At 33.4% G+C, this 12840-nt stretch overlaps 1 protein-coding gene across 1 annotated transcript; it reads left to right on the top strand.

The window, feature by feature from the left end:
- Positions 1–4026: 4026 nt before the first annotated feature.
- Positions 4027–6227, top strand: LOC116140446 (plant cysteine oxidase 4-like). Its single transcript, XM_031426075.1, has 5 exons — positions 4027–4207; positions 4320–4483; positions 4633–4789; positions 5648–5851; positions 5965–6227. Exons 1-5 carry the CDS (start codon positions 4108–4110, stop codon positions 6057–6059), a joined length of 720 nt encoding a protein of 239 aa, XP_031281935.1. The 5' UTR covers positions 4027–4107; the 3' UTR covers positions 6060–6227.
- Positions 6228–12840: the final 6613 nt, after the last annotated feature.

Raw genomic sequence — 12840 nt, forward strand, 5'->3', positions numbered from 1 at the left:
CCCCACCTAACAAAACAGGACATGGTAGCCACAAACCATGCAAGATACATTCCATTCAATTCACACAATATTAACAATTAAATAATGTTAATTATATGGATTATGATCTTATATTGGATATACAACTTATTAAAGCAAATCATATATATTATTTTAAATCATTTTATCTTCTCTCAGCTAATCTTATAAATACCCAAAGAGGTGTTTGGATCATATAATATTTTATTATAGGATATGTTATATTAACGGAAAAATATGTCACCTTGAAGATTATTGAAAATGTTTAGAAAATATGTTTAATTGGTTCGAATAAATTGGTGAATAATATGTTTGATTGGGAAGATAAATGAGTAGTTATGTTATATAGATCCTAGTTAGTAAATAAGGGTACGACAAAAAAATGGTATAGAAATTATACGAGTATGATATGATAAATGGTGAAAAATACATTTATAAAAATTCGGCCATAAAATTCGGATATGGGAAAAATACGATATATATATATATACGGGTTTAATATGGTATATTATCAATAATACGTTTTGAAAAATATAGCAATATGAATAATAATTTTAGCATTTGTTAAAATCAATATAACATTTTAAATGAAATCGCTGATTTAAAGAACGGCAACATTAGAACAACTGAAATTTCAAATTTTCATCAGGTCCACCAATTTTCACACCCAACGAAATGAATTAGTCTAGAAAGCTATGAAGCTAATACCATCAAATTAAAACTGTAATAATTAAAGAAACCACAGGAAATCAACCACCATGTATGTAATATTAATTCCAGATTTTAGATTTAAAAAACAAAAACAATAAAAAAAGAGGGTCATAAAGTGAATGAATAAACCCCATATTAGCATATACACCAGAACTTCACTAAAGAACACTTATGAATTCAGGATCCATGAAATTAACACAAAGAGGAATCATAATTTCATGCCCAATTAATCTATTAATGCAAAGTTTTTAACATAAATGAAAAGACCAATATTATGTCAGAAGGAGCAAACTGAGGCTGAATTTTAACAAGGCTCAGCAACAAAACATTTAAACAACTTAATCAAAACCAAACAAAGTCACTCACATCACTAGTTCCAAATCTCACAAAAACAATAACAATTAGAAGAAACCTGGCCACACACTTGTCATCAAAGGGCGAATTTTTGTGTTTCATTTTCAGGTGAAGGAAGACAAAGTATTGCCAAAGTGATATGTGTAAAAAATTATTGGCAGTGCGGTGGGGAAACATGTGTCCTGAATTTGGTGGATGAAAAATTAAATACTTCAAAAGGGTGTGAATGGATTTCGAATACCAATCATTGTTCCATAAACATATATAATTTCAAACTTACTGACCTTGTCTATGCGTGCAAAGTCAGCTTAAATACAAATATAACTCTCACGAGCATTTTATCAAATATCTTTCAAATAAATCCATAAATTCACTAACATAACAAATCCAACAATCCACCAGCCCTTACTACTATTACTCATACACTAGCGCAAACACAAGTAAATCATTAACATACGAGATTCAAAGAGAGTTAAAAAAAGAAAACAAGAAGAGATCAAGACTCAAGAGATAAAGAAAAGAGAGTTAAAGAGAGCAATCCATTGATATTTGATAGTTGAACTATTGAAGATTTGAAGAAGAAACGAAGATGTCGAGCTATCGAAGAGAGAATTGGTGAAGAGGAGAACGAGATTTCGTTTAATTTTAGTCAAACCTCACCCAAAATGACGTTGTTTTGCCTTATCATTTAAAGATTTTTTTGCCTGCAAAAATTCGTGAATTATACCGATGGGGCATATAATTCGCGAATTATTGGCAGCCCTGATAAAATACATGAATTTGTATTTTACACGCGAATTTATTAACTAGGATATAGATTACTAAATTATTCTCTTTTTTAAATATTAATATAATATTATTTATTATATTATTTTTTGAATCATTTCTTTTAACCTCCTACGTTTGAATTTTTGCTAAAACACCTCAGTCATATAAAACTTTAATTTGTAGCAAAATCATCTCCACCCATCTCAAGCCACTACCGGTGGTCGACAGAATGGTGCAAGACTAATCGTATATGGTCGATCGTGCGCCGGCAAAGCCATTCCCTGCCATCATCACAAATTCATGGCCGTTTTACGGCCAGATCTATGACCATTTCACGACCAGAAACGGCCAAAGATCTGTGGCCATTTCATGACCATATCTTTGATTGTAAAACGGCCAGATCTGGCCAGAAAATGCCTTATCTGCTCACGATTGACCAAATCCCACTAGTCGTGCACCATTACGGTGACTAACACTGGCAGCTGGCGGTGGTCTTGGGTGGCTGGGGGTATTTTATTAACTTTTTAACTTTTTTGTGACTGGGGTGTTTTAGCTAATTTCTCAAATATAAGAGGGTTGGATAATTATTATTTGGTAGACATTTAAGAGCAATTGTGTCCAAAATGGTATTTAATTAAGGGAAAAATAGGTATAAAAATCAGATTACCCGATAATCTTTAATCCCACCCTTGGGGGAGGATATCGGATTACCCTTTACATTACTAACAATAAACACTATTTAAAATAAAATATGTTCGTAATATTTTATTACTTGCAAACCAAACACCAGAATCTTGCAAAATAAATGAAGATTGCCCCCGTTATCTTATATGCCCCCGATCCAAACGCACCCAAAATGTTTTTTGTTCTACGCTCAACCAATTTTTCATGGCTTTAAAAAAATTAATAAATTCACTACTCCTAAAAGTGTTAATTGTTGCCACTGTTTAAAATGTTAAATAATAAACATACCAAAATTATAATAATAAAAAACTTTAAAAATAGCTTTTGTAATTCCATGTGAAAGAACTAAAGAGCGTTTGGCATCAAAGAAACAAATAATCACACACAAATATCGAACTATTAAAGAGAAAGAAAACATGCGCAATTTATCTTGATTCCTAAATCCGAGACCCCTATGTACGTCGTGCAAACTAACTGTGACCCTAAAGTGCGACCTTTATTGTTGAAGTGGTTGACAACTCCAACACCATGCAACCAAAATTATATGTTAACTTGCATTATAGGTGATGTTATATCTTATACTATTCTAATATTTTTTATATTCTAAAACTTTTTTACTGGATGTACATCAAATAGTTTTTTTTTTTTTTGGTAATTCACATGTAAGAAAATAAATTAATTATAAAAAAGATGAGTTCACACTTCACACTAATAACATATGGGAAATGAATTTAGTTTAAACATTTGGGCTAACTTAAACGGGCTAGGTCCAGTTATAAAATGTAATCAGACTGATCAAGAAGAAGGTTGAAGCTCAAATTCAAGAAGTCCAACAACGGTATAAACCCCCAAGGAAGAAAAGAAAGTGTAAAGATATGACGTGGCATCCAGAGAGAAAGAGCAAATTACACTCACCAATTTACTAACTATCTTATTAACGCATGTAAATATGAAATATAATACGGATACTATAAGCATAATATGAGTATCATATGTATTTTAAATAAAGATGAATAAGACAGTTAATAAGTTTGTGAGTAAACATATTGTTATTGAAGAGCAAAAATATACTTATAGAATAAATAAACAAATATATTTCCTGACTCTTGCTTCTTTGTGTTTCACGTCTTCATACCACGAACTATGAAGAAAATGTTCAGTTCATGCACTGACATAAACATAATAAAAACAACTTATAATTTAATGGAGCAATAATGAGCACTTGGGCTTGAAATTTTATCTTTCAAAAAGGTCAAGGGTGGGGCTGTGTGAAGATACATTGAATTTAATCTAGTGAGCAATTTCGTAGTACGGCCGCAATAACACCATCATCATTGAACAGGCTAGATAACATGTTTGATCGTGTCTAACTCACAATCACATCATCATCACTGTCAACAAGTATCACTGCAACACTGTTTTGTCTATATATGCCAGTTTGTTCTTTTTAATCAGAATAGTTTTCTGATGTTTCTCAGTTTTGATCTGCAGTTGGAATTTGATCATGTATTCATTCACGTAGAGCTGGATTTTGGAATTGTTGCAGAAACGAAGTTGTTTAATACTTACATCATGCCAGTTGTTCAGAAGTTGTATGATGCATGCAAAGTGTCCTTCTCAACTCAGGGTCCAATATCAGAAGAAGCTCTTGGAAAAGTTAGTGCCATTCTAGGTGCGTTGCTAAAGAGTTTTGAGTCTTTTATTATTACCTAATGAATTTCAGAAATTTCCTCTGTAATTGTGCATAATGTTATCCCCTTACCTTTTATGTAATGCTATTTCAGATGAAATGAAACCTTCAAATGTGGGTCTGGAGCAGGAGGCACAATTGGCACGCCAATGGAAAGGTTCTGTGCATGGTGACAATGACAGAAAAGGACGCAACAGGGGTCATCAACATCCGCCTCCAATCAAGTATCTGCACTTGCATGAATGTGACAGATTTTCTGTAAGCAATTTGTATCACAGTAGGACTTTAACTTTTGATTTGATGTTCTATTTGGAACCTCTGACTTGGATACTCTTCGTTTCCAAAGTAAACTGGAAGCTGGACTCATGGTGTGTAGTTGGGAATTAATTCCTGGACTTATGTTGCAGATAGGAATCTTTTGTATGCCTCCTTCCTCTATCATACCGCTTCATAATCATCCTGGTATGACTGTGTTGACCAAGCTTCTTTATGGTTCAGTGTTAGTCAGATCTTATGATTGGCTTGACTTACCGGAGCTTAGTGATTCTACTCAAGGTCCTCTTGGTTTAAAAGATGCTAGAACTGGTAAATAATGGCTTTTTGATTTAACAAGTATCACTTATTTAATTTACCCGTTGCATCTGTTCTATGCAGTGTCTGTGAAACTGAAAGGAACATGAACAAATGAATGTAATGATGTACCAAAAATAACAGACCAATTGAAATCTGTTGTCACTTTTTAGTTGACTTCAAAAATAAATTGGCTTTTGTATATATGTTTTATTTCTTTTACTTCTTGGGGTCTATTCTAGAGAGTGAAATCATCCGGGTATTCTTCTACCCGATGTCTATGTAACAAGAATTTATTTCTTGTTTCAGATTTTATTGTATACAGTACAGTTTACATACTGAATGTTCACAGCCAGGCAGAATTTTAGCTTGATCAATTTGCTTTTTCCACTCATGATTTTGATGGCTGATTAGTTTTCTGGGTACAGTAGAACACAACATCTTGAGCACCTTTTTTTCAAACACATATTTTCTCTGTATCCGGGCAGTTGATTGGTGACATCTTGCAAAAATTCTTACAATAGGTAAACCGAATCAGCTTGCGCACAAGTTTGCTGAAAGTAATTGGAGGCTGCTTCAAATATTGCTCTTTTGCATCCCCTTAAGTTGTTATTTTTACATCCCATAGTGCATTCCTGTAACAAAATCACACCCTTAGTTTTATAACGATATTTTATCTTTGGTTATTTAATTTATGTATGCTTTAATGAGTCATGATTTGACTGTTCTGCAACATTATCTTCAGTTCTTCAGTTACTCATTTCATACAGCGGCATCCGTGTTTTTAGCTCTAGCTTAATGTTGAATGTTTTGTATCAAATAAACATTTTTTGATTGGTGAAAAATTTACAGCCAGACCTGCAAAACTTGTTAGAGATTGTGAAATGACTGCACCTTGTGGTACCACAGTTCTTTACCCAACCAGTGGTGGCAACATTCATTCTTTCAAAGCATTAACTCCTTGTGCTCTTTTCGATGTCCTTTCTCCTCCATACTGTTCAGAGGATGAGCGAAATTGCTCATATTTTCGCTTGATTCCCAGGAGAGATCTACAAGGTATATATATTACTTGCATTCCCTTTTTTTCTTAAATTTTTATAGCATATGTTCTTTTCTCTTATTTTAATTCCTGAAAATAATTGTTTCTTTTCCTTTGTCATGTTGAAAAGGTACTGCTGAAGTGTGTTGGCTAGAAGAGATTCAACTTCCTGAAAACTTTGTGGTAAGAAGCGGAGCGTACAAAGGCCCCACGATTAGACATTAAAATTTGTGATTAGGTTGAGAAAAGGAGGAGTCATCAAATTGCTTGCTGGATCCTTAGCTGGAAAACTGCCATAAACTAAATGTGGGCTATGCGAGGGATTGAATTGTACATAACATACTCGTTGGCTGAGTGATAAATGCAATTAAAACAAGAGTAAACGACTTTTTCCCACCCAAAGTTTGCCTTAATGATTTTCACCGCCTAAAGAGTTTCAAAATACCACTTTTCCACCCAAAGTTAAATTCCGTTACTACCTAAAGCCAATTCTGGCCGATTCCGATGGTGAAAATTCTCTTTGTCATTACTATTTGAACTTTCAGTCTCCTCTCTACAAAATCTCTCTCACCCCGACGCTTGATTTTTCACCGATTGTTGACTATTGTAAAGTTAGAGTTTCTTGTTCTTAGTCGATTTTCGACTGATTCTAATGACGAATATTTAATCGGTCACCACTCTACAAAACCCCTCTTACCTTGGCTCCTGATAACTCGCCAAACGTCGGCTAAAAAAGTGAATTGTATTTTGGGTATTAACAGAATATAAACTTTGGGTAAGAAAGTGATAATTTGAAACTTTTTGGGTGGCAAAGTGTCATTAAGGAAAACCTTCGAGTGGGAAAAAGTCGTTTACTCTTAAAACAATATACCTTTTTTTCTGGTTAATCTTTTAATGGATATTAATTTTACCGGTGTGCTAGCCAGGATTTGTTTACACCATTTTAGGGCATTGTCAACTTTCCAAATTTGGGTAGTGGATGAATTTTTTAGTGATGGCAATGGGCCGGGCCGGGACCGGGTACCCCTTGGCCCAGGCCCAAGCCCGACCTCATGACACAGGCCCAAGCCCGGCCCGAGCCCGCTACGGGTATGATAGGCAAAGCCCAAGCCCGGCCCGACGGGTTTTTTATAACCATAGGCCCGGCCCAAGCCCGCCTTTTTTAATAATGTTTATTTTTAAATATTAATAAATTTCAATTTTTTTTATTTTTAATTTTAGAAATAGTTTTTAAATATTAATTGAGCTATTTCCGCAAAATATTTTAAGCAATAATTGAGCAATTAACACTCCATAATATTTTATTATACTAACTTTTCAGCTGTGCATAATATGTTATGGTGAAATCCACTTTTATAAGTTGAACCAAACTCATCTAACTCATTTAAAGGCAATTTTAACATGTTAAACCTTCAATATGGGATAAAAATTGAGGTTAGGGTTTGGGAAAAATANCGAGCCCGTAGGCGGTTTTGGGCTTTTCCATGTATAACCGCTGTAGGATTTTTTTTAAGTTATTAATTCCTTTTTGGGTTGGGCTTAGGAATAGGAATCCTTGTAAAACTAGGTTTAATCTCTTAAACCTAGTATATAAACATACTTTTATCTTGTTATGAGTGAGAGAACAATTCATTCATTGTAAACGAGAGAGGTGAGGCATATTGCAATAATATTGACTCAGCTGGACGTAGCCTATATTGGGTGAACCAGGGTAAATCGCGCGTATTATTTTTTCTTTGTTTACTATTTGATTTGTTTTACTATTATATTTTGTTCCTGTTGTTGTCTCTATTTCGTTCAATGATTATGTACTTTAATTCAGTTAACAATTTTTATCAATATGTTAACATTATGGAAGATAATATAAAATAACTTCTTCAACTTAGAGTCATCTCACGCCTGGCAGACTGATTTTGCTTTGTTATTTTTTTAGAACCTGTGTGCTCCTTAGGATGCTTGTGCCCCCGCCCTCTCTTTTTGTATAAAACTTGCATGCTCTTTTTTGGAGCGATTGTGACCATCTTTTTGCCTTGTGTCCAAAAGATGAGCACATCCACTTTGGTTAATTTTGACATTCTTTCGAGGTATGTCTCTTGTATTTTGTATATTTTTTTTTTCTTTTATACACATTTACCATATTAAAATTTAAAAAAAAAAAAATGCTTCTACAATGTGGTGAGTAATCAAATCAAAGGTTCAAGCCCAAAATGAGAAGGAAGACATGGAAAAGCCATAGCCTTATCGAAATGGTGCGTGAGATAATTAATAGGTAGTTGTGAGGATGTGAATTAAAGTTTTATGGATGAAAAAGTGGACAGTTAAAGAGTCTTAAAAATATAGAGTTAATTCAAATTCGAGTAGAGAGAAACCTTGTACTACTTTCAGTCAGCTGTAAATGATTAGGCCCGCCAATAGGTGGTAGACTAAATGTTTAATACTGACTTCAACTGAAACAGAGGTAGTTCTCGAGTCATAAATCCAGCTTTTTTTTTACTCATTTTTATAAGCATTCTCCTTTATCCTTTTCCAAGGTCAACTCAACAAGAATTCCGGCAACTTAATTTCAGGAAAGAGAAATAATTTTCCTGTATAGACTTGTTTACAGATCTTTTCATATAATAGGTTTTCTTAACATATATATTCCCAAAGTTCACACGTGACAGAATTCATCAAAATATATTTTCTTATATGAAGTGAACATTAATTGATTTGTTATCAATTTAATTTGAACGTACTTATATTATAATACATGTACATATACACCCTGAATCCTTCATTTTTCACAGCCATCGATCTATAAAATAGATGTCCAGCTATGGAATTTGTTTTGTTACATTGATACAAGTGATTTTACAGGCAGTATGTAAAACATGTCAAATGAACTTTATAAAATTAAAAATCTGGAGCAACCAAAACCATTGATATGACGTCTTTCTTCCTTATTGATTGCTCTTTATGGTTGGCTCGATGAACGTTTTTTAGAATTTAAGTACTCAAATATTTTTTTTTATGTTTTACAGATCTATTAAACTCTCTGTCGGTCAGCTCGATACCACCTATTTGATTTTAGCTATCTTCCTTTACAGTCATATATAAAGAATAGAGTGCGAGTTTAGATGGGATTAATATAACCGAACAAATTTATCTTTTAACGTTGTCCTTTTAATTAAGTGAAGAAGAATCACAGATGGCATGCTAATTTTTTTTTTTTTTTTTTGGGAAAGTTAAATTTTATAAAAGGAGAGAAATTATACAGAAATAAGGAACATACCCTTAGAAGAGGTCTAAAGAAGGCTAAAACAGGTGTGCCAATTTTTTTTGGAAAAAAATATGGAAACAAACGTCCAAAAGAAAGCATGCAAGCTCCAAATCAAGGAGGGAGATGAGCACAGACACCCTAACAGAGCTCACAGGTTCAAACCAAACAAAAAAGAGAAAATATGCACAAACTCCCAACAAGAGCACATAGGCTCAGAATAAATAAGACCAATTAGTCAGGTAGGCTTCAAATGGCTCTAAGTTGAGAATGGACGACATACTTGGATGTTAGGTTAGAAGTTGATCTCAGACTATGGAAACGATTTCATCAGTGATCACATGCGAGGCCTTGCTCTCATGACTAAACACAGTTATTCTTTTCACACCAAATGAAGTAAATTATGGTAGAGAAGACTAATCGGGCAATATATGATACGAGTATCGTATTGCAAAAGCATCTTTATATATACAACAGTTGTTTAAGATAATGGCTTATGTTAAAAGTGAAGCGCAAAATGATGTTGTATGGAGCTTATCAGTAAGTTGATATTTTAATCTCTTTTACTAAGAATCTTGACCATCACTTCCCCCTTCTAATCTAACAGCTGCCATCAATTCTCTTGGTCAACAATATATAAACAAGTGAAGCTCCTGTTTGCAATTAACAAGTCATCTTTTTTTTTTTATGAACAATCTATTTTGCTAAGATTTTACACTTTTTAGCTCAAATCTTGTAATTTCTTTGAGTGATTATCTGAATCATTTAATGAGGGTTGAGTTTTCTTCAAGTTTAGAGAGTCTAGTGTGAGTTTCTCTTAAGATAGAAATTACTATGTTGTATTTGGGTGGATAGTGATGGTAAGAGAGATTGATATGATATTCTTGTAATATGTAACTATTGAACGATTAGTGTAATTAGCCCCTCTATTATAGAGCTCAACATGGACGTAGTCCATCGAATCTTAAATAAGTGAACTATGGTAAAAATCTCCGTGTCTTGTTTATATTGTGTGTGTACAGATTCTTGATTGTGTGTTTTGGTAAGAATCAAATTAATAATAAGGCTCATATCATAATAACTTATGTAATTAACATGAGTTCCCACTGATTGCATGTAGTTAATCAGAGATTAAAAAACAGTTAACCAGAATAAATTAAGATATTAAGTGGTTTGCCCGTGTTTGGAATTAATTGATTTAAAAATTAAACTCACTCAAACCTGCATTATATATGCTAAGCATCATCCAATAATACTGCGACCGGCCATTTATAAGCACTTGGTAATTTGTTTGGTCATTATTTTTAAATCTAATCTTCAATCCCATGTCTAACAAATTCAGACTGCCAAGCATATATTAAGAATGAATGAGAAACAGTACCCGAGACACACCATTCGGTACGTGATTCTGTTCACTCCATTAATGGTGGTAGCAATCGAATCAGAGTTCCAAAGAGCCCCAAAATAGTGTCCTAAATAGCTATGAAGAAAAACAAACAGAAAAATACCTAGAGATGATTGATAATAAAGTTGATTAATGCAGTTATCAGACATTATTCTCCTTTATGCCAATAAAATATATTATTCTTCATATATAATTTTTAAAGACCAAGATATGTGTAGTGTTGCTAGGTCGGATGTCTTAATCTATGAAAATACTACAAAAAAGAAGCAATTCTTTGAAAGATTCTTAAGAGCTATAAAATAATAAAACTGAGGTCAACTCACCATGCATACGAGAAGACAAAGAATCAAATGTTTTCTATGTACGGTAGGCATTGGAGTGTCTCATTTTCTTTTAAGTTATAATTTAATATATATAAACCTATTTTCCTACTTTCCATCCACGTAGTTTTTTCTGCTAAAACCTCTTTAGTTTAATGCTTAGAATCTGTCTCCTCTCTGTAAGCAACAAAAATATGCACATGTCACACATATCCAGCCAGTTTTATGTGTCTTTTAGTAAAACCTAAAACCTTGAAGTGATTCCCCTCGAGCTGTACTGACCTGAAGACTTTCAAGAGAGAAGACCCACCTTTGCAATGTAGGGACGAAATATAATCCAAACCCTCTGTGGTAATGACTAATGAGCCTCACCTCGAAAAGTAAACCCTTTTGGATGGTTAGGAAAAAGACAAATAATTAAAGGATGAAATTTGGGAATTTAATCAGATGATCAAAATTCCTGATCTTCATTCAGAATTCCTAATTAAATATAATCAAAATGCAATTTTTTTTAATCCTTTTTTTGTTTGTACTTGACTGTGCCCAGATGAGCTTTCTAGTTCTATAATATGGAAAAATAATTGTTGCATGCTCGTCATTGGTAGATCATGCTGATATCACGGAGTAAAATTCAACTTCAATAATTTTCCCGGGTAAGTCGAGCTTCATTAGTCTTCTACTCTCAATAACCTCTAATAATAATAATAATTAACTTCTGCTTGCGTACAATTTTTTTTTCAAAGAAGAGAAACCTCGAAAACAATGCTGGTGATGTTTGTTGTTTGAGATTAAGCCTCTGACTTAGCCTCCAAGTATGTGGTCCATCCTCAGTTTAAAGTCATTTGGAGTCTGTCTAACTGATTGGTCTTGTTTGTTCCGAGCCTATGCACTCCGGTCGAGTGCTTGTGCCCCTTTTTCTTTTATGTTTGCTTTGAACATTTGAGCTTTGTTAGGGTGCCTAAGCCTGTTTCTATCATTTGTTTGGAGTTTGCGTGCTTTCTTTTGGATAATTGTTTCTATTTTTTTGTCCAAAAAGATGAACACATCTGTTATGATTTCCTTTAAGCCTCTTATGAGAGAATACCCATAGTTTTTGTATAGTTTCTCTTTTAAATTTACTTTTTCCAAAATAATAATAATAATAATAATGAAGTTGTTCAAGGCCATGAATTTGATCATCAACTTTGTGTTGTTTTGGTTTTTCCTTTTTTAAAATTAATCCTTCTCCAACTACTTAGTTTTGGTCAGTTTAATAAGTTTTTAAGATGTTATCCCCCCCACTTTCAAGAGACAGTTATGATAAATTGTATTAATTTTAGCTTCACCTGCTCGTAGAAAAGAATTGAAGTAATTATTATTGACATAAATGAAAATAAACACAGTGAGTTTTTCTCTCACATGCAATTGGCTGTAGAACAAAGCAAAAATAAATGCTGTCAAAAGGGCAGCTGTGGTAAACCCTTCCATCTCAAATGCATCATCCTATACAAAATCTAATATTCATAGTTTTAAGGTCATCGAAACGTGCAAAATGGAGGAAGCATTTTCTACAGTCACGAAATACCATTTGACTCGATCGATGATGCCCAGGTTCTAATTTCTAACTTGTAGCGTATTATTGGAACCTAACAAATAAGTATTCAAGGTATTATTGTACCCTTTCTTTCCCAACGAAGTGTGAAGGTAAAAAAAAGTCAAGCTGCAGGGACAATCCCGTGTTATTTAAATAGTTAAATATTAAGTAATATGTCGTCAAATTTGAACGTAAGACAATTCATATTCTTACCATTTGCAATAGAAAATGTCCAGAAAACGATCTATGCCACTTGTTTGAATACGTAGGTCCACCAAAATTGACCAACTTCTAGAGTTATCTGACATTGGCAGCCACATAATGCTGGTACATAATCATACGACCGATTTTTTCGATTGGACCAATAATACATCAAAGTCACAGCATCAAAATGACATTACAAATTAAAGCTTACAAGAAGAACATGGGGACACGAAAACAGTATTTTGATA

The sequence above is a fragment of the Pistacia vera genome, unplaced genomic scaffold, assembly GCF_008641045.1.
Source record: "Pistacia vera cultivar Batoury unplaced genomic scaffold, PisVer_v2 Contig372, whole genome shotgun sequence".
Classification (NCBI taxonomy): Eukaryota; Viridiplantae; Streptophyta; class Magnoliopsida; order Sapindales; family Anacardiaceae; genus Pistacia; species Pistacia vera.